The following is a 23,202-nucleotide window of genomic DNA, read 5'->3' on the forward strand; positions in this document are numbered from 1 at the left end:
GAAACTTCTAACCCCATGATTCATAGTCTGAAGTAAAAATTACATGCTATGGAAAAACAAAAAGCACATTGTCCTACAATCAATGAATAAGTCAAATATTGTTTGTTCAACTTGAAACAGAAATACAGTGGTCACAGGCAAATAATGTTAAAAATCACTCTGAAATAATTTATTATACTATAATTTGTTGAATCAAAATTTTGCATTCCTTGGAACAAACATATTTGCCTCTGTAATGCTTTCCATTAAGATTAGTTTTCATCTTTTTATTTAGAACAAAGCTAAAATGGAGTGTGTTTATATTCCATTGACCACTTTTCCATTTTATAAAGTTTATTATGTTCTTTTTTTTCTACCAGTACTAGGACTATAACTCAAGGGCTTATACTCATTTAGCTTTGTTCACTCAAAGCTGGTTCGCTACTATTTGGCCCATATCTCCACTTCCAGCTTTTTGTTCCTGAATTAGAGATAAAGAGTCTCAGGTACTTTCCTGCCTGGGCTGGTTTTGAATCTCTATCCTCATATCTCAGCCTTCTGAATAACTAGAATTACATGCATGAGCCACTAGCACCTGGCTTTACAAATTCTTCTTAGCATTTGACAAAGTAATTCAAGATTGGTTAAAAAAATTACCATTAAATCCATATTGCTATAAAACAGACAATCAATGAAAGTACAGAAATAAATTTACGTGCTAATAGAGTTTGGACAGCATACTTATATTTGACTTACTTTCCCCCACTTAGCTTTGCATGTTTATTTTCAGCCTAGGCTGGTTGGGGAAATGTTTGCAGATGGAATTATTCATCTGCACATACCATCCTGAACCTTGGAGCAGCAGTTGCTGCTTTATTTGTTCTCATTCCCACTAAGACCAGAGGAACCTGGCCACAGAGTGATCAGGCTCCAGGACATTCTTTAAACAATAAATCATTACAACAAGTTCAAGCTAATATTGAGAAAAATACTAAATTACTTATCATGAATAAACAAAATTTATGATTTGGGTATGAAAGGTGGAAAATGTAATAGGGAAGTCAGATCTGGCCAGTGCCATCATTGATTGTGGAGGGGCGTCAGATTGACTCCAGCTCAGATTAGAGCAGAAGCCAACTCCATCTTCACTAAGATCTCCCCCACCCTATTCAGGGAAGTTCCCCTTTATTATGATAAGTTATGTAAACTGACTACCTGAGGCCTGGAAGGTTCAAGGGAACCGGTGCTCTCCCATGAGTACGTGTATCCACCTGACCATGCTCCAATTCTAACTAGAATGATAGGTTGGTTCAAACAGATACTAGGAGACAGACTGTAACTCTATTGGCCACCTGCGTGAGGCCTAGCATGCTCTGTAAGTGCTGTATCCTCATTGGCCACCTGTGTGTGGCAAGTTTGACTGTAATGTTTGCCTTATAACCAGGCTGGAAGGCCACCCATATGCGCGGTTTCAGCTCCTGAGTCTGGGCTGCACACGTGGGGGCGGTTCCAGCTCCCAAGTCTGGGCTGTAACCCTGCACGTGGTTGGCATTTCGGCTCCCGGGACTGGGCTGCGACCAAGGCCGATCAGTTCGTTTTTTGTTCGTTTTTTACTTCCTCAATAAATCCATCTTTTTATCATCTTGTAGCTAGAGACTGTGTGGTGGACTCTTGGGGGAACCAGGGATCCCCTCCCTTGGGGAGGGGAGAAATCCCGTTTCATTGTAGCAAACCCCACTTAGATAACAGTGAGATGTTTGAACTTGTTCTTTTACCATAATTTCAGTGGAATGGAGACTATCCTGGGTTGTTTATAAGCATGTCTCAGCATTTCAAACATAGGGCCAAAAAAAAAAAAAAAAAAACCCAAACCCCAAACCAACCTTAAAAACATCAAGTCAAAGCTGGCACTAGCTGGGCAATGCTGGCTCACACGTATAATCCTAGCTACTCAGGAGGCTGAGCTCTGAGGATAGAGGCTCAATGACAACCTGAGCAGGAAAGTCTGTGAGATTCTTACCTCCAATTAGCCACCAAAAAACCCAGAAGTAGAGCTGTGGCTCAAGTGTTAGAGCACTAGTCTTGACCAAAAAAGCTCAGGGACAGCACTGAGGCCCTGCAGTCAAAGCCCTAGGATTGGCACCCAAAACAACAACAACAAAAAATCTAATCAGTTCTATGATTACACTTTTCCTAGGAAAAGAAAGTAATGTTGTTTATTTTTCTGGTATTTGAATATTGAAATGATTGGCATATAAATACATTTATCACTTTAAGTCATTGTGATTAAAAAAAACATTTAGTAAGAGATTCAAAATAGTTACACAGGTAACAATATTGTGATCCAGAACATTAACAAGTCTAGCACTTACTGTTATACTATCTTATAACTACATCCTTAAGCACTTAAATATCTAATTCTGAAGAGCTAGTAATATAAACAAAGAAACTGTATGGTTTTGGACATTCCAAAGACAAGAGATCATCTTTGTAATAAGAAGCTCTTTTTTTTTTTTTTTTTTTTTTTTGGCCAGTCCTGGGCCTTGGACTCAGGGCCTGAGCACTGTCCCTGGCTTCTTCCCGCTCAAGGCTAGCACTCTGCCACTTGAGCCACAGCGCCGCTTCTGGCCGTTTTCTGCATATGTGGTGCTGGGGAATCGAACCTAGGGCCTCGTGTATCCGAGGCAGGCACTCTTGCCACTAGGCTATATCCCCAGCCCCATAAGAAGCTCTTTTGATGCTGGATTGTTAACACTTTTTAAGGCATCTATCTTGTGGAAATGGTGTTCTTCCCATTATACATAAGACATGGAGGCCAAGACATTTCACAGCAATACTGATGTCTTAGCTGTAAGGTCCACCCTCAGTAGAGCACCATGCAGATGACCCCTGCCTCCTTAAGTCTCCGCCCAGTACCTGCATTACCTAGGTTACTGGCATACCTGGCTGAACTGCCACTGGGCCATTCCTTATCTAGGGCAGGGATGGGAGGTATGGCCAGGTAGATTCAGCTGTGACCTCAGAGAAGGGGGAGGTAACTGCCTCCAAGGTATGCCAGCTGGACAGTTAGATCAGCACTTGAAGAATAAGATATCATTATGCTCATTTTATAGGACAGCAAATAAAATCCCATAGAACTTGCTCAGGTTATATTATCTCTCACAATTCTAGCTCAAGTCTTCTAAAAAAAATCTACACACTGCTTCTTTTAAAACAGATTCATGCTGGAGGCATGGCTCAGTGGTAGAGAACCAACCTAGCAAGTTGGAGAGTTCAAACTTCAACACATTCCTCCCTAAAATAAATGTGTCCTTTTAAACATCAATACTGTCAAAAAGTAAAATGCTGATTCAGTTCTTCTGTGTGTCTACTGATTAGAAGTAACTTTAACATTTACCAGTTACAAAAGACATTCTTGGTATTGTTCCTCTCCTGTTTTATGTAATTAAAAAAAAAAGAAACCGAGAAAAAATGAATTCAAAGAGCAAAATAGCTCCATCAGACCTGGATTAAAGCTTTTTATATAATATGAAAGTGTTGATTTTAGCTTTGTTATTTTTTCTTCCTTAGACTGTTTTGAACTTATCAAAATAATCAAAGCTGTCACAGTAATCCCTCATGCACCATTTCAGGGTCTGAACTCAGGAAATGCACCTTCTGTGATTTTAGCTTAGGAGAACTGTCCTCTGATGACACATTATTTCAAAGGATGCTTTTGTTATCTCTTTCTTGCAGTGAAAATGAAATGGGTTCCAATGAATTGCAAACATGTTCCTCTCATTCTTCATTTGGGAACATCCATTTTAGAATGTACTTGTCTGAATCCTAAAGATTCAAATGACTGTGTGCCCAGATCTGAATGTGAAGTAACTGGACAGAAGAAAGCAGGTGGAGGATTGGATAATGTCAGCCCCTTCCATCAGCCTAATGAGGTGCAGGGCTGACCTTTCTATCACATGGACACAGCCTTTGTCCCACACAATATACTCTGGGCACCTCTTAGTTTTTACCATGACACAATATAAGACAAATATTGAGAAAGTATTTCCATTGTCTTGCTAAAATAAAAATGTACATGACCAGTTTTATGCATACTAGGAAGCAGGAAGGAAATATTGCCAAAATTTTATGATAATAATTATGTAAAGTGATTCTCTTAGGATGATTAAAAATCACTTGCAATTATGATCTCCTTCATTGACAAATGAACAAGCCAATTTCAAAGTGCAGAAGGAGTCCATGTGTTTAAAGTTTAAAATGAACAGTAATAGCAACATTATATTGTTGAGTCAATATTAACATGACATGATGTGGGTTTTCTTATGCTTTTGAATCCTAAAAGTAATCCACAGGCTAAATGTTCTGAGATGAGAACATGGAAACACAGAGAGGTTAAGTAATGTGTCTGAACTCACAGACCCATCTTTTTATCTTTTTTGGTCCAAGACCAGAACTTGAACTTGCTCATTGGCTAGTGCTCTACTAACTAACCCATACCTCCAACCCCTCAAAATTCTTCGAACAAAAGACCTGGTTGTTTCTCTGTGGAAATGTCACAATGAAACTCCCTTTTGTACAGTTAAGGTATGCTAATTCAAACAAACTTTACTGGGGTTTCCAACTACTTGTCTCATGCTTGCTTAGCCCATACTCTACCATTTGAGCCATGCCTCCAGCCCCTTTTTTCTTTCTTTCTTTCTTTCTTTCTTTTTTTTGGTCCATTCTAGGGCTTTAACTTGGGGCCTTGGGCTCTGGCTTGGCTTGCTTGCTTGCACCTGGCTGGCACTCTATCATTTGAGCCATATTTCCTTAGCTCCTCAGATCTCCATCTCCTGAGTAGCTGATTAGAGGCATGGCCATTGTGCTCAGCTGACGTGAGTTATTTTCAAGATAGAGACGCACTTTATGCATGGGATAGGCTCTGATCTTCTTGCTTGTGCTGCCCCATTTTTACTAAGGATAATAAGGCGCATCCCACCTTGCCCGGCCATTAATCACCATGGAGTGTCTCAAACGTATTAGTGCCTGGACTGGCCTTGAACTGAGTCACCCAGTTTATGAACAATAAATCACTAAAGCAGGATTCCACCCCAGGATCAACAGCTTAGAGCTTCAAGACTGCACACCATCTTCAGTAAAATGTTTAGGATAAAGCTTTTAGAATGACACAAGTCTAGACCTGAATCCAGGTTTTTCTTTCTGTTAGCTGGGTATAAGTTTCTCATTTGTAAAATTAGAAAGAATAATGAAAGGTGTGTTGGTGCACACCTGCAGTCCTAGCACTGGGAGGATCACGAATTCCATGCCAGCCTGGCCTATATAGTGAGACTTTGTCTGAAAAAATGTTAATAATAATAATAATAATAATAGTTTCATGAAGTTATGCAGAAGTACTAGAAGAGGATTAATGACATTGTGTAACATGTGTGTAAGCAGTGGTAGCCACAAAAGCTGAATAATAAAAGAGTCAACGGCTCACATCAGTGATCTTCATGAAAGCAAACAGTAGCCCGCAGGGTCAGGCTAGCTGCTTCTGCCATCCAGTGGCCGTCACCCAGGGGAGGGTCTTGGGCCTTGCCCTAACTCAGGCCATCCTTCTCATAAGCCACCATTCTGTGACTACTACCCAGGGGAAGGTCTTCTTGTTTCAAACAAACCAATCTCAATCCAGCAAACTGCATAAAAGGAGGAGGAAAAGGAGGGAAGAACAATCAAAACCTAGGCCCCAGACTACAAGGTGGACAGTTAAGTTTCTGTGTCCCTCTGTGTATTTTTCTGGTTGGCCTTTACTTCCTCTGCTACCTTACTCTAACTGTGCTTGCCATACCTGGGTTTATTTCTATACTATCATAGAACAAGAATGAACCCACCATGCTTGTCCATCACTACCAACTCAGAGATGAGGAGGACCACAGTTCTTAGCCAGACCAAGCAAAAGCGTTGTAAGACTACATCTCAACAAATAAGCTCAGCTGCATGGAAGAGCAGAGATAGGAGGGCTGTGGTCCAGGCTGGACACTGGAAAAAATGTGAAACCTTATCTAAAAAATAACATATAGCAAAGAACATGAGACAGAAAGAGAGAGGGATGGAGACATAGCTAATTACAGTGTTTGCCTAGGTTTTCCTTCCTATATAGCAAGGATAATTCTAGTGTGAACAAAGCCATTTCCCCACTCCCCCATCAAAGTGCGCTGATTCGTTTTGGTCAATCATGTGAGAATTGTTTTTCTGAGAGCTTCCTGCTTCGGCCAGGTGGCTTGGCCCTGGCTGATTGTACTTTAGTTAATTAATATCACTTTATTTAAGAAATTTGGTTACAATCTCATTGAATCTTAGTTACATCCTGTTCCTGTTAATTAAGCCACATCTTTTTGCTGATTTTGAACTCATGTTCAAAATCTGGGGCCTACTGGATTAGGTACAAAGCAGAACACCTGCCTGCTCCATGTGCCTGCTTGCTGGATTTTGGCTGATAACGCATTCCTCTGCAGAAGTAAACTTAACCTTGATGAGCTGATGTCGTTATTCTTAGGTGACACTCCAATATCCAGGGGTATCTCTAACGCCAGCATGGCCAAAAAGAAAAGATTCTAGCTGGTGCTAGTGGCTCATACCTTTAGTCCTAGCTACTCAGGAGGCTGAGATTTGAGGATGGTGGTTTGAAGCCAGCCTACGTAGGAAAATCCATGAGACTCATCTCTAATCAAGCACCAAAAAAGCTGGAAGTAGAGCTGTGGCTCAAGTGGCAGAGTGCTCACTTTGAACAAAAAAAACCCCCACAGAGCCCAGGCTCCGAGTTCAAGCCCCAGGATTGGCCCACAGGAGAAGGAGCACGCACACACACACACACACACACACACACGTGTGTGTGTGTATAAACATATATGTGTGTGTGTGTATAAACTGCTTTAATAGATTTAGGTGAAATTTAAATTAAATCTATATTAGACATTGTTTCTTAATGATTTCCTTAAAATATATTTAATTTAATCACTTCTGCTTTGAGATTTAAAAAAAATTATGTAAGACAGACCTTATAGCAATTGTGTCCAGATCATGAGCCTCTGTAAAGCAAGCATCCTCTGAGATCAATAGTAGGGATGTTGCTTGTAACAAAATTCCTCAGGAGTATCTATCACTAGTACAAGAGAGAGTGACTACTCTTTTGTAAAAAAGTTTTACTTAAAAAATTGTATTCAGATAAGACTTAGTTCATATTATATTAGCCAAATGACCATAGAAAACTAGTCAAATTCAGTGAATTTTTAAAAAATGTATTTTTTCTTGTATTTGAAGTTGGGTACCAATGACTCATGTTGGTAATTTTTGCTACTCAGGAGACTGAGACCCAGAAGATTGAAGGTCAAAACCATCCTGGGCAGAAAAGTCTGCTAGAATCCATCTCCAAAATATCCAGTGAAGGGCCTGGAGGTATGGTCCACAGTGGTAGAGCATCCAATGAGAAGGCAGGTCATCCCAAGTTCAAACCTCAGTACCACCAAAAAGAAAAGAAAAACCTGTATTTGAGGCAGGTTTGTTGTAAGTGTTAACTGAAATATTTGTTTAGATGAACTTAATCTCTTGGTGTTTTTCTGAAATTTTATTCTGAACATGGGATCTCTCAGTGTAAAATTATGAGGTCAAAACCACCAGCCAAGTCATGCCCCATTTTCCTTTTTTGTTTTTCAAGAAAGGACAACTGTGCAAATATAGGTGGCTCCAAATATAGGTGCCTCCAGGGAATCATAATAACAACAACAACAATAATAGTTACTCATAAACGACAGGCTCCTGGTCATGTAGTATCTGTGTTGTACATAGCTTTAATGTGGATGAGCTCCATCTACTACTAAGAGTTCTATGAGGTGAAAAAAAAGAAAATGTGTTTCATTTTGTAGGTGAATACACATAAAAATAATAATATTTAGATGATATCTAGCTTCACAGTTAAGGGTGAAATTCAAGTTTCTATTAGAACCTGAACACAGGTTTTCTTTTTTTGTGCTGGTCCTGAGGACTGAGCTCATGGCGTGGGGGTAGTCCTTGAGCTTTTTGCTTAAGATTAGCACTCTACTACCTGAGCCATAGATCTACTTCTGGCTTAACTTTTTTTTTTTTTAAGTGGTGGTTTATTGGAGATGAATATTATGGACTTTACTAACTGGCTAGGTTTCAAACAACAATCATCAGAGTTAAGCCTCCTGAATAAGTAGGACTAAAGGTGTAAGCCACCAGCACCCGGGTGCATTCATTTTGGGGTCGTGCTTGAGAAGATGCCTTTAAGAGAAAGCTTGGATTGGATTGGCTCAAGGGGTAATGTGTCAGTCTAGCTAGTGTGAGGCCCTGAGTTCAAACCTCAGTACTGTGTGTGTGTGTGTGTGTGTGTGTGTGAGAGAGAGAGAGAGAGAGAGAGAGAGAGAGAGAGAATAGAGACAGAGGAGGAAGAAGAAAGAGGACACAAAAAAGGAATAAATAAATGTCAGATCAGATTCTAAATGTCCAAGTGTATATTAACTTAGATAAATGATCTCTGAGTCTCTGAGTCTACTGTCCTTTAATGGGCTGTAGACTTCATAGCCTACATCAAAGTATTATTATGAATTTGAAATGAAATACAAATGATAATGCTCCAACAGACCAGGTATTTTATTTTACCTTGTTGTTTTTTTTTAATCATGTGTGTGTATGTGTGTGTGTGTGTGTGTGTGCGTGTGCTCCTAGTGGGAGTTAAACTAAGGGCCTAGGCTCTGTCTCTCAGCTTTTTTCTTTTTTGCTCAAAGCTGTCACTCTACCACTTGAGCCACAACTCTGTTTCTGAGACCAGATATTTTAATGTTATTTTCCTTCTTTATTTCAGTCATCATTTTTAGGTAATAAATTATATGAAATTGCTTGAAACTATAAGAGACAACGTATTGGTGGCTGTCTCTGTCAATTACTTGGCTTAGAAAAACCAGCTAAAGACATTATAACTCATAATTCTATTTTGAGGAATTGGGGTGGCTAGAAATGAGGATACGTGATATTAAGAGATCACGTCAGAATTTTAATGGCAGTTTGTTATCTGTTTAAAATCTTTTCCCCAAAATAGATCACCGAAGTTTGGCATGGTATAGTCAAAATAAATGAACTCAAGAGATCTACAAAGGGAAAAAAACCTTTTGAAAGGCAAGGGATTTTTTAAAAGAGCTAGCATTAGAACAACATCTTGCCTCAGAAACATAGAGGAAAAGGGAAAAAGAGTAAAGCTTATCTTGTAGTAAAAGCTAGGTTAAATGACTTGGTATTAGCATATAAATCAAGCCTGATTTAGAACAGCCTAAGTTGAGCTATGATTTTTTTAAAAAGGCAGTTTGATAGTGACACTGAATGTTAAAATAAATAAGCCTAAAGCTGGGCAAGGTGGCTGATACCTGTAATCCTAGCTACTCAAGAGGCTGAGATTTGACAATCGTGGTTTGAAACCAACTCATGCAGGAAAACCCACAGGACTCTTTTTACAATTAACCACCAAAAAAGCCAAAAGTTGAGCTGTGGCTTAAGTGACAGAGCACTAGTCTTTAGCAAAAAAACCTCATCAACAGTGCCTAGGCCTTGAGTTCAAATCCCAGGATGGGCGTGCACACACACATAGATACACATACATACCATCAACTAAAAAAATGAGACACCTAACAATTTCTTGGAGATACTGTGACTTTCCAAGTGACCCAGATTGGAAGCATCCCTCTGCCACCTTTCCCTGCCCACATCCCTGGTCCACATAGGCACTCAGATATAAACACGTCTGACAGACACACCAAATTGTAAAACTTCTAAATCATGGCATCTGTTTAATCCAGAGCCTGCCTGGTTAAGATTCTGAATTACATTCAAATATCTTCTAAATACAACTTCATTTCAATAAGTCTTTGGTGAAATATGCAGTGGTATCTATTCTCTGCATGCATTAATTTTTATGCCAAAATATCTGTAACCTTCCTGTTTCTTTTCCTGGTTTTCCCTTGTTGAAGTTAAATATACATATGTGAATTATATGTGCATAAACATATGCTTTCTTATAGGAACCATTGGAAAGCACTTCCAAATTAATCCCACTGTATATTAAAGTGGCCACTGAATTTAGAGATCTTTTTTTTATTTTTATTTTTGGTGCTAGTAGTGGGGCTTGAACTCAAGATCTTGCACTCCTACTTTGCTTTTTCACTCCAGGCTTGGCACTCCATCACTTGAGCTATACTTCCATTTACAGTTTTAGGGTAGTTAATTGAAGATAAGAGTCTCTCTGATTTATCTGCCAGGGTTGATTTGAATCAGGACCCTCAGGTCCCAGCCTCCTAAGTAGCTAGAATTACAGGCATGAGCCATTGTATATTTAGAAACCTATAAAAGTAAAAAACACTCCTTGTACATACCAGCGCCATCTGTTTTAATTCGGTTTGATGGTAAACTGGGCTCTCCTATGCCCAATGTATTGGTTGCTACCACACGAAATTCATACTCCATCCATGGGATTAAATCCACTGCTTTTGCGGCCTCCATGTTTCCTTCAATAATTGGGGGATCTAAATAAAATAAACATTACATGTGAGTCATTGAATAGTTGATTATTTTCATAATCTCTTCATCTTATTTTTTTGTCCTTTGGAGTGAAGGATGAATAGTTCTTAGAGTATAAATAGTATCTAGGAAAGACAAAAATGTTAAATTCAAGAGAGTGAAAAGAGAGATCATTATTAAGTAGTAGACTAGTAAGAGAGACATGTATATTCCACCTTTTATTTATAAAGCCTGGAGTGCAAAGAATGAATTTGGCACTCCTAAAATGCTCTCAGGTCATGACTTTGCTGCCAGCCCAAGTGTACACTTTAAGCAGCCTGGAGTTGTATTTTGGAGGTAGATCTTAGAACCCCTGAATACTTCCCCCTGTATATGCAGCTCCAAAAAAAGGGGGGGGGAGGAATTTTATGAATTGCCACTGGAGTAGTCCATGAGTAGCAAATGATTTATTACTAGGGTACAAAAGGGTAATAATGTACAGAACTTTTTTGAAGCTGGGTTTGTAGATTTAGACTACATCATTTAGAGCAATGATAATAAATGCTATAATGGATTGGGCACTGGTAGCTCAGACCTGTAATCCTAGCTACTCAGGAGGATGAGATCTAAGATCACAGTTCAAAGCCAGGCCAGGCAGGAAAGTCTGTGAGACGCTTATCTCTAATTAATGAGGAAAAATCCAAAAGTGGAGCTGTGGTTCAAGTGATATAGCACCAGCCTGGAGTATGAAAATACTAAAGAACAGTGCCCAGGCCCTGAGTTCAAGCTCCAGTACTAGCATGCACACACACACACACACACACACACACACACACACACACACACACGCAAATAAATGCTATAATCCAATTCACAGCACTGGATACTAATGAATACTTACAAATTACAGTATTATAGTTAGGATATGCCCTTATCTGGCTGATGCAATCATGGAATGTCTCTACCTTACTGTAAATTCTACATGTCTTTATTATTAACTAATAAATACATAAATGTGTCAATACTGCCACACTACTTATTTGGAAAACTTGTTCCTTTGGGCTTGTATATGATTCATTATGTTAATGTTCAGGGAACTTTTTATCTGGTTATGCAAACCATGAATATCCAATTTCAAAAGATGTTTTACTCATTTCCATAATAAATGCAAAGCATTCCAGGGCCCAGTTTTCTACTTTTGAACACATTTCCTGATGGCTTAGATCATTTTCAATTAGCTATGAGTTTTACTCTTCTGGACTCTAATTGTGCCATCTCTTTCTATTCTTTTTAATAGTTTTGTTCTGTACATCTGACATATATTTTTGATTAAATATCTGGTGTCATCTTCCCCTCTATTTTCATTCTGCCTTATTATTTCCTATCTCTTCTACTCTTCCCTCACACAAAAATCAAAGTCTGATTTTAGTTCGTTCACAGGGGAACTTTCTTTTTAGGTAAGTGAAAGAATGTTAAGTTGTGGATCTTCATTGAGTAACATGAAGGAAAAGAGACACATATCTGATGGCTTTGACTCTAAGTATGGTACCCTCCCACTCCTGCCCCACTGTATACTTTTCAATAAAACTGAGCCCCTATAGAAACAAGGCTGACACTGAACTAATGTAGTCAGGCAAAGAATATATGGAATCGCCAGAAACTAGCATCAGCTAGATTTATATAAACTTGTAGAAATTTGTTCCAGTAAGCCTAGGAAACCAATGCAGAGGCTTAAAAGAAAGAACTGATAAGAACAATCTGCCACTTGGTGAATAGGAGGGTCTGAGTAAGAAGGTTTTGTAGAAGTCTCAAAGAGGGAGTAGGACTCTTTTTCCTGTTCCCTGTGCTGCAAAACTTCAGCACTTGGAGAAAGGAAATGCTAGAAACACTCCAAACAATGCATCTTGGCAAGGATCTGGTGTTCTCATGGTGGCCAAGGCCCCATTGGGGCTCTTCCAAGCAGCTGAACAGCTAGCAAGTGTGAGCCTGTGTCACCAGGTTGGAACAGAAAGAGCCAGCTGAATGTACCGTGGGACAGGGGACTAGGTGACAGAGTGGGCTCAAGCATATGAAAGGATCCAATATGAAAATACCACAGAACCCACTAGTGATCTGGTTATATTAAGAATAGAAAATTATATTTGACCACAGGGAATGGGAGATAAGTCAGGAGAAGTCAATTGCAATCACTTTAGGGTAGGAGTTATACTTCCAGTAAGAACTTGGGCCTTTAATTTTAATGACTGAGATGAAAAAAGGAAGGAAAATAAGCAAAGAGCCTTGGGAGTTACTGTCCTGAAAAGACAGACCCAGTAGGAAACTTTAGGCCCAGAAATGGAAAAAAAAAAAATCTTCTCAAAGAGGGAATAGGGAGTGAATATCAAGAAACAGTTTCCTTCATGAACTTTCTTTTACTTTTGCTGGAGTGGAATTAATAAACAAACAAAAATACTTTCTGTTACAAAGGGGAAAAATAAAACAAAAATGAACTTCCAGCATATACCTACTAAATGAGTAAGGAAGGAATTTAAAATTTATAAAGTAATAGTATTTCCTATCAGGCTTGCTAATAACTTAAAATATGCTCTATTTAAAAATAAAACCAATTATAATCCTTTATTTATATTGACATCAGTGCTATAGAATCATAAATATATAAGACAAATATGATTTGGGGGATACTAATACCTCTCAATAAAACCATCTATTTAAGAATTAGGAATAGCTCAGCAAGCTGGGCACGGGTGGCTCACACCTGTAATCTTGGCTACTCAGGAGGCTGAGATCTGAGGGTGACAGTTTGAAGCCAGCCTGGGCAGCAAAAGTCTGTGAGACTCTTATTCCCAATAAACTCCCAAAAAAGCTGGAAGTGGTGCTGTGGCTCAAGTGGTAGAGCACTATTTGAGCTGAAGGACAGCTGCCCAGACCCTATGTTTAAACCCCAGGATGGGCACACACACAAAAATAATAATAAAAAGAAGAAGGAAATGGCTCACAGGAAAAACTAACAGGTAATGTTTCGTGTGTGTGTGTGTATGTGTGTGTGTGTGTGTGTGTGTGTGGTGTATGTGGAGAGAGAGAGAGTGTGTGTGTGTGTTAAATGTGACTCTTCTACCTAAACTACTGAGATTTCTCCAGATCTGGATGGGACTTTAAAAAAAATTACCACATATTAGTTATATAAGGTTGTGGGGGCAGGGGAGGATGTATACTGGTACTGGGGCTTGAATTCAGTGTGCCAAGAATTAAAAAAAAATTGTTTCTGGTGGTGGTTAACTGGAGATAAGAGTCTCCCAGAATTTGCTACCTGAGCTGGCTTCAAGCTGCCATCCTCAGATCTCAGCCTTCTGAGTAGTAGATAGAATTATAGGTGTGAGCCACCGGTGCCTGACAGGGGATTTTATTTTGATATACCCATATTTGCTTACAATGCACCCTATCAGATTTACCCTTTCCACCACTTTATGTCCTCCTCTATGCAGCCCCTTTTTATGGGGACTGATACTACATCACAAGGAGATCTGAAAGCAAATCATCCCCGCCTTGACATTTTTCACAGCCCGAGATGTTAAACCAAATAGCCAATATCATCATTACTGTGGCGACTGGCTTGGTCCTGCACTTAAAACATTTCTCCTTCCTTCCTGCTTGTTTCTTCCCATCTGTCCATATGAATGTGCACATGCTTCTTCCATTTCTTATTCTCTTTTTGGTAAACCATCATAGCTTAGTGCATTTACAGCATAATGCTTTGCACATTGAAGCACTTAGTATTTGTCAAATGGTGACATGGAAAGATGAATACAATATTCTGTATTGATTTATAGTGAAGAATGTCTCTGTTGAAGTCCTAGCTTGTATGTGGTCATCATGTTGGGCTCTCAGTCATCTCTAAATCAGGCAGGCTACTGGTTAGAAAAAAAAAAAAAAGGAGGGCCTCCTTGACCCTTGACCCTACTCAACCACAAAATGAATCCTGACATTTCTCTGATCTACCTAGAGTGAAGGGCAGCCCTCCTGATCCTCTTAAGCCTACCTCTACTTCCTTCCCTTGTGAGCTGATATTTTCTTAGTTGTTAGTGAGTATGCGTGTTTGAACATGGTTTGTCTCCAACACACGTTTGTAGTTGTTTCTGTCTGAGTCCTGAGTGTCCCCATACATCTTGTATTGCTGTTGTTGTTTCTTCTCCAAAACCACCCTCTCAGATAGGATAGGAACAGATTTGATCCCAGGAGAAACCAACTTGGTTTGCGCAGCAGATTTATGTCCCATGCCACAGGCAAAAGAATGGTTAGGAGAGAGACTTTGTGTCCTTGCTTTTCATCCAAGTTCCTCCCAGCCTATATGGTCTTCCTGAAGTCACAACAAGAGTCTAGAACGCTCTGCACTCCGGAGGCAGCCCTAAAAAATCAGGACTTGGGTCTTTAGTACCTAAGTCTTAACTGGGTCAACATTAGAGTCAGGCAAATGATCTTAACAAATGATCCTAACAAGGAAAATCAGATCATAAACTGTATAATATTTGTCACAGGCATTTCTCTAATAAAAAGGAACTGAAATGCCATGTATGTTGTCAGATAGGTATTTAAATCATGGTTTAACTGAAGCATAAATCCATGAAAAAATTATATGAAGCAAAAAGCCATTCTCCTTCTTGGGTACTTAGACAAAGACCCTTTTAAGAACTTTCAATTTAGAGCCTGGCATTGGTGGCTCACACTTGTAATCCTAGCCACTCAGGAGGTGAGAGATGAGGATTTTGGTTTGAAGTAAGACCAGGCAGAGAAGTCCATGCAACTCTTATCTCTAATATGCCACCAAAAAGCCAGAGGTGGAGGTATTGCACTAGTAGCAGAGCACAAGCTTTGAGTGGAAAAGCTAAGGGACAGTGTTCTGCAGGAATGGCTCAAGTATTACAGCAAACATGAGACCCTGAGTTCAAGTACTACAAAAAAAAAAAATGAGCCACAGTTACTAAACCATAGATGTACTTAGAAATTAATACCTGGAGGCTGTAAAACTCAAAATAAAGTTTCTGGCTATGTTTTAGAGAAAAGAAAAGCAAGGACAATACACATCCCAAGACTGAGAACTCATAGAAGTTGCCTGGAAGCTGTGCTGCAGTGTTTGGCTTGTAGACACAAGGTCAGTGTTGGCGTTATTTCAGAAATAACTAGAATCACTTTGGGATCAAAAAACAGATTGCTTTTAGCATAACACCAGCCATTGTAATCCCTTTTGCCATAATTAGCCTTAGTGTATCTTACTTTTTCCTTAAAGCCTAAATTTGGTAATAATTAGAATCTTCCACCTCAATGTTAAAGATAAACATTAAAGGTATTTAGAAAGAACCACCCACTTGCTCCAACTAGAACAGCAAGACTGTGTTTAAGACCAGAAATGGGCATTTCAAGGCTTCTCACTGGTTCTAACACAACTATTCACATTTGTCGACAAGCCCAGGACCCAACTTGTGCAAGTAGAGTAACAGCCTGGGAAGGCACCTGAAGAAGCCGCAGCATGGGGCTGGTGTTTCACAGCAGAAGAGAAACAAGCTAGGTGCTGGCATCTCAGCAAGAGGGATTCATTGACCTTTTTCTGTAGGAAATCTGAATGTGGCCTCTAAAATATCCACAAGTGCATATTTGAGATGAGAATGATAGAAAGTAAAAGCCACAGAAAGGCAAAGAAAGAAAGGAGGGAGGATGAAAGGGAACAAGGAAGGAAGAGAGGAAGAAGGAAGGAAAGGAAGAGAAGAAAGGAGAGAGTAAAAATGGAAGGGAGGAAGGAGTGAAGAAAAGAAAGCAAGAAGGAAGAGAGGAAAGGAAAGAAGGAAGGAAGGGAGAAGGAGAGAGAAAGAAAGACAGGAGGAAGATAGGAATGGACATGGGAGGAAGAAGAAAAGGTAGGAAGGGAATTAACATAACCAAAGGAAAAAGAAATATTCTACAATAGGCCCTGAGACTTTTCATTGTTTCACTTTGTCAATTTGGTAAAGATGAAAAAGGATAGTATTTTTTTCACTTCACTAAAAATGCCACCACAAGAAAACTTCTCTTTTGTATATTAACTAAAACAATACACAGTTAATCAATAAAACACCCATTTATTTTTTTCAAAGCCCACTAGAGCTGAGTTTGTGAAAAAAAACACAGGGGAATAAATCTCATGACTTGCATAGCTATGAGGAAATGATGCTGCTGTCCCAGATGTTGGAACAATAGTGAACATTCTAAGCTATTTGCTTATAAGCTATCTGCTCCAGGGAGAGCAGAAAGAGCAGCGAGGGGGAAGTAAGGTCATTTGAAGAGATAATCCTCAAGATATTTCCCAAGATGAAGAAGTCAACCTGAGAATAGAAGGAGCCAGCAAACTCCCATTCTTGTCAAGCTGGAAAACAAAACAAAACAAACAAACAAACAAAAATTCTATATAGATGAATTTTGAAATCAGCCAGAGGAAATGGACCAATTAGTTGAGGAAATAAGGTAAACCATAGATGACTTAGCTTCAGGAAGTATGCAGGCAAAAACAATAATAACAAACTAAACTATAACAAACACACACACACACACACACACACACACACACACACACACAATCACCCTCCAAAAGAAGTAAAACCCTAAGTGAATGATGTTCTTAAGATGTTCAAAGTAAAGCAAAACAACTTAGTATTTATACCCAGCAAAAACAGCACTTAAATATGAAATTAAAGATATATTCTGAGCCAGGCACCAGTGGCTCACATCTGTAATCGCTACTCAAGTGGCTGAGATATGAGAATCATGGTTCAAAGCCAGCCCAGGCAAGAAAGTCTGTGAGACGCTGGTCTCAACCACTAGAAAACTGGAACTGTGAGACGCTGGTCTTAACCACTACAAAACTGGAACTGGTGCTGTGGCTCAAGTGGTAGAACACTGGCCTTGAGCTCAAGAGCTCAGTGACAGCACCCAGGCCCAGAATTCAAGCACAATGACTGACCAAAAAAAAAAAAAAAAAAAAGATATATTCTGGTTCACTAAATCTGAAGATTTAGGAACTTAAGCATTTGAAGGTATTATAAGAAGTTCTTAACTTAGGAGAATTATACCAGAAAGAAAGTTCTTCACTTATGGGAATTATAATGGAATGGAAAGAAATCTAGCTTTATGGGAAGGAATGAAATTCCCAGAAATAGATAGACTGATAAATCTAAAAAGACTTTCAAACGCCATTTTATAAAACCGAGGTTAGAAAAAAGATTTTTTTTAAAGCTGATACAATAAATGGAATCTAAGCTAACATATTCAAATATTAAAAAAAATGTCAGCCACAAATGTTATATCACATACAGCTAGCTACATTTTAAGCTAGGTGCTGGTAGCTTATGCCTATAATCCTACCTACTGACAAGGTTGAGATTCAGAGAAATCACAGTTCAAAGTCATACCAGAGGAAAAAAGTCCTTGAGACTCTATCTCCAAAATGACCAGCCAAAAACTGGGGTGGAAGTGTGAATTAAGTACTAAGAGCTCCAGGTTTGAGCAAGCAAGCCAAGCCAAGGTGCAAGGCCCCAGAGTTCAAGCCATGGTATACACTCACACATGCACACACTCATGTATGCATGCATACTCATGTGTGCACACACACACATACCATAAACTCTACATTTTAAAAGTAAAGGCAAAACTTAAAAAACATGCAGAGAATTTTTTCCTAGCAGTTTTGTCTTACAAGATATATACTTGGCTGTGATTACAGGAATGAGCCACTAGTGCCCAGCAGGCCCCTGACTTTTTAGATGCTGATGGGGTGGCCACAGCCCCCTGCTTTGGTAGGTGTTAAAGTAGACATGAAAAGATAACACAAGTGCATAAAGCTGGAGCATGAACAGTGCTGGTCTTTCATCCTTCAGGACAGTTTACTGTCTTGCCAAATGACTGTGGCCTCATTTTGCTAGAATTTTCTAGGAAGATGTGGGGACCAGGGAAGAGCAAGCCTAATTGCCTCTTTCCCTGATCTTTTTTTAAAACTATTCTTTTTTTTAAATTAATAATTACTTATTTATTGTCAAAGTGATGTACAGAGGGGTTACAGTTACATACGTTAGGCCATGGGCACATTTCTTGTACTGTTTATTACCTTCTCCCTCATTCTCCTCCCCCTCCCCCTTTCTCTCTCCCCCCATGAGTTGTTCAGTTGGTTTACACCAAATGGTTTTGCAAGTGTTGCTTTTGGTGTATCTCATTTAAGTACCCTGGATGCTGTATATACTGGTATTAGAATTAGGAAAGTGAAAGGAAATATCCCTGATCTGTTTTTCTTCCTCTCCTCTGCTATTATTCCTGAGAAACTACCTAATTGAAACACTCTTGGGAAGGCCTTACAAAGAACAATGTCACTAATTAGCTGTTGCTTTTCACCCTGGCTTATCTCTGGCCCCGACCTATTTAATATCTGATTAAATGTCCCTTTGTCTCCACGTGAAAAAAAAAAAAGATATATACTAAGCTGGGAATGGGGCTTATTGGTAGAGTGTTTGCATGAAGCCCTGGATTCAATTTCTCAGTACCATATAAACAAGTGGTGCTGTTGCTCAAGTGGTAGAGTGCTAGCCTTGAACAAAAGAAGCTCAAGGACAATGCCCAGGCCTTGAGTTCAAGCCGCAGGACTGGCAAAAAAAAAAAAAAAAAGTGAAAAAAATAAAAAGATACATACTAAAGGAAGTTCCTTAGCTAGACAGTAAGTTGAAACAGCATTTGAAAATAGGTTGTTATTTATTTTTTTCATTTCCTGTTGGTTTGTTTTGTTTGGCAGAACTGGGGTTTGAACTCTGGGCTTTGTGCATGTAGTGCAGATGTTGTACTGCCTCAGCCAGGCCCTCTGTCCCCCTCACCCCCGTTGTTTTCTGCTCATTATATTTGAAATACAGTCTTCATTTTGGCCTGGGCTGGCCCCCTCCTATTTCATACTTCTTGCTGTAGTTGGAATGACAAACCTGTACCACCATGCCCAGCTTTATATATTGGGCCTTCTGAACTTCATCACCCAGCCAGTCCATTCTTACACTCCCTGTAGCTGGGATAACAGGCTTACACCACTGTACCCAGTAAATGATTATGATAAGGTCTGTCAAATTTTTTGTCTGAGTTGAACTCAAGCAGCAATCCTTTCAAATATATGCACCTCAGGTAGCTCATTACAGGCATAAGCTACCAGTACCCACTAAGCTCTTATTTGTTTGTTTGTTTTTGTTAGTCATGGGGCTTGAACACAGGGCTTGGGCACTGTCCTTGAGCTTTTCTGCTCAAGGCTAGCGCTCTATCACTTTGAGCCACAGCTCCACTTTGGGTTTTCTGGTGGTTCATTGAAGTTAAGACTCATGGACTTTCCTGCCTGCGCTGGCTTCCAACTGAAATCCTCAGATCACAGCCTCCTGAGTGGCTAGGATTACAAGCATGAGCCACCAGCAACTGGCTTTAAGCTGTTTTTTGGTGTTTTGTTGTTGTTTTGTTTTGTTTTTTTCAAATTAAAAGGTCCCCATGAGAATACACACACACACACACACACACACACACACACACACACACACACACACACACACACACAGAGCTCACCTGTTTTTGCATCTTTCCAATCATCTGAAAGAATGGTCTTGGTCTGGATAGTATACTTAGAGATAGGACTGTGATTGTCTGAACCACGGCTCCAGGTAAGTGCCACAGAAGTGGCTCTGATGTCTTCTATTCTCAGACCACCTGGTGGGCCAGGGGGACCTGGAATGAAAAGTTTGGTAATGAATTAATTATGCTCAACTAGTATATCATATATGTACATAAATGTCCTTACTCACAGTTAAACATTTGTATATCATACTAAATGTTGCTGCATTTCTATTTGGTATGGACTATTAGAAGTGATAATAAGATGCACACAGTGGTTCATACTTGTAATCCTAGCTATTCAGGAGAGAGATCTGAGGATCACAGTTCAAAGCCAACCTGAGCAGGAAATTCCATGAGACCTTTATTTCCAAAAATCACCCAAAAAGCCAGAAGAAGAGATGTGGCTTAAAGTTGTAGGGCACTAGCCTTTGAAAAGAAAAGCTCAGGGATAGTGCCTAGGCCCTGAGTACCAGTTCCAGGATTGGCACATGTACACACACACCCCACAGGCACACATACATGCACACCACGCATACCACAAACACACATGTACACACACACCGTGATAATATCATTTGGAGGTTCTATGGAATTATAAAGGAGATAAATATTGTTAAAGAAACAGCGTTTTAGCACAGGATACACATGCTGTTCTCTGAATCACCAAGTGCAGCTGACACCAAGGCTTAACATAGATTGTAGCATCATGATATTTAAGGAACATTTCCCAAATGTTATGAGTCAAATTCATTCAGGGGATGAGAACACTTGGTCAAAAGTTCCATTCTGTGCCCCCCAAATGAAATCAATACTTTCTTATAACCTTTAATGCTATATATAAATTTTAACCTTAATGATAATGTAGGTAATGTATTTTACTTGGAGTGGAAATTTCTGGGCAATATGTAATGGATCATTTGGGATAGTAAAATTTCATGTTAGTTTATGAAAATAAAAATAACATGAAAAGAAATGCTTGTACTTATTTAACATGTAGAAAATGATGATCAACTCAGAGATAAACCAGAGATAAACTCAGAGATAAACCTTGGTCAGCTTTTTAAATGTATTAAGCACTTGCTTTATCATTTGTAAAATAGGAGTGATATAAATTGATTTCACTGTGCTGTTATTAGGAAGAAAATAACATACTTAAAGAACAGCGTGTTAAAGCTGCTTGTAGAAAGCCCTAGATGAATTTTAGCTATTAATAGTATTACTGTCATTCTCCTATAAGAACTTTCATGATTTTCTATTAAATTACTTCCTTAGCTTGAATGACTTTCTGCCCATGTGGGTTTTGGTTTTTCTCCACAGCAGAGAAAATATCTATGTATTTGTAATTTCCTTGTGATTGGACCCAAGGAGGAAAGGTATTTATAGATCAACAAATACAGCATCACTATTTAATAACACAAGACACATACACTGATGGCAGTATATTTTATTATTGGGAAATATCTCCCCTATGAACACAGCAGAGCTAAATAAACGTGTGGATTCATCACCTATAACAATGTGCTTATACTTCTTGAGGTTAAGTAATTAAAAACAGATATGTAAATAACAGTACATTTGATCTGCAGAGAGAATATGTTTCATTTTTCAAGCGCAAATAACCACATTAAAATACAATGTAGCTTGTTCATCAGAAACAAGAAGTTCATTACTTACAGCAAACACTCTCCTAAGCCAAATACTGAGTATAATATTACAATATTACAATGAAAAGTTAGCAATAAAAAGTAAAAGAAACGACATTACAGAGAAGATAAGATAAACTTACATAACACATGCATTCAGATACTTTTCTGAACATGGAGGTGTGATATTCAGACAAGTTAAAGAAAATTTAAAACTAATTGCTATAGATTAGTCTTTAACTACCCAAGGCTATGTCATTTCCTGCTGTTACTCTCTGAAGTTCTTGGGGTTTCAAATGATGACTGTACAATGATAGGATATTTTTAGTGTACTTCCTTATTTTTGTTTGTTTGGGACATTGTAAACATAACTGTTTTATTCAGTAGTCCATTCTTTGAAGTGTAATACCATTGAGCACAATTCCATAATTACCTTTGCCTTTTTTTTCTCTCTGATGTCTTAGCTATGGTGCTTTGCTTTGTTTTGGTTTCCTTTTTTTCTTTTTTGTGCTAGGACTGGGGCTTGAACTCAGGGCCTTGAGTGTTCTTGTTCAGCTTTCTGGCTCATGGTTGGAACTCACATTTGAGCCACACCCCTAGTCCCTAGAAAGGGTTCTTAAGAAATGTTTGGTGAATGATCTTCAGTAGGCTCTGTCCATGATTTGATCCTCTACCATTCATTCCCCCCCCCCCTACAGTATCAGAGGAGATGAAGTTGAGGGGCCAAAATGAAAAACTCTCACAGGACAATGACAATTTCTTTCTTAATAGCTGCAGATGCCAGTGCCTCAACCCTGTCATCTTAATTTTTCAGGAGGCTAAAATTTGAGAATCACAGTTCAAAACCAGCTTGGGAAAGCAAGTTTGTGAGACTCTTATCTCCAATGATTCCTGCCACCCCAACCCTCCTTCCCAAAGCCAAGCTACAAGTGGGACTGCAGTTCAAGTGGTACAGTGCTATCCTTGAACAACAACAAAAAGCTCAGGGACAGTTCCTAAGCCTTGAGTTCAAGCCCTGGGATCAGAAATAATAGTAGTAATCATCATAATCACAAAAGTAGGACTGGGTATATGGCTCAGTGATCAATAATTTGCTGGGATTTGCTTATCAAACTACTCTACCACTCTTCTATCACTTGAAAGGAAGTAGAGATCTTGTTTATGTCAAATTTGATGGAGAAAAGAAAAAGTCCAGAATATGAGATGAAGTCCTCTTTTGCATGCTAAAGACTCAGAGTGGCAAAAACAGAACTGTGGTTTCACAGAGCCAAGACAGAGCCCAGGGCATGCCTCCATATCTCCCAGAGGAAGAGCAGGTCACGTGACTTGCTCAGCTCCTCTTTAGAATGGAAGGAAATGTTTTGTGGTAGAAAATAATGAAAACCAGACC

At 39.2% G+C, this 23,202-nt stretch overlaps 1 protein-coding gene across 3 annotated transcripts in view; it reads right to left on the minus strand.

Moving 5' to 3' along the window:
- Positions 1 to 23,202, minus strand: part of Cntn1 (contactin 1) — a 289,165-nt gene that overhangs the window by 38,614 nt on the left and 227,349 nt on the right. For all 3 annotated transcript variants that reach the window (XM_048366305.1, XM_048366315.1, XM_048366324.1), the window contains 2 exons: positions 20,122 to 20,280; positions 10,398 to 10,547 (listed from right to left, as the gene is read on the minus strand). In XM_048366305.1, the coding sequence (XP_048222262.1) occupies positions 10,398 to 10,547; positions 20,122 to 20,280 (309 nt within the window). The remainder of the gene's footprint in view (positions 1 to 10,397; positions 10,548 to 20,121; positions 20,281 to 23,202) is intronic.

Source organism: Perognathus longimembris, chromosome 1 (assembly GCF_023159225.1).
Source record: "Perognathus longimembris pacificus isolate PPM17 chromosome 1, ASM2315922v1, whole genome shotgun sequence".
NCBI classification, from domain to species: domain Eukaryota; kingdom Metazoa; phylum Chordata; class Mammalia; order Rodentia; family Heteromyidae; genus Perognathus; species Perognathus longimembris.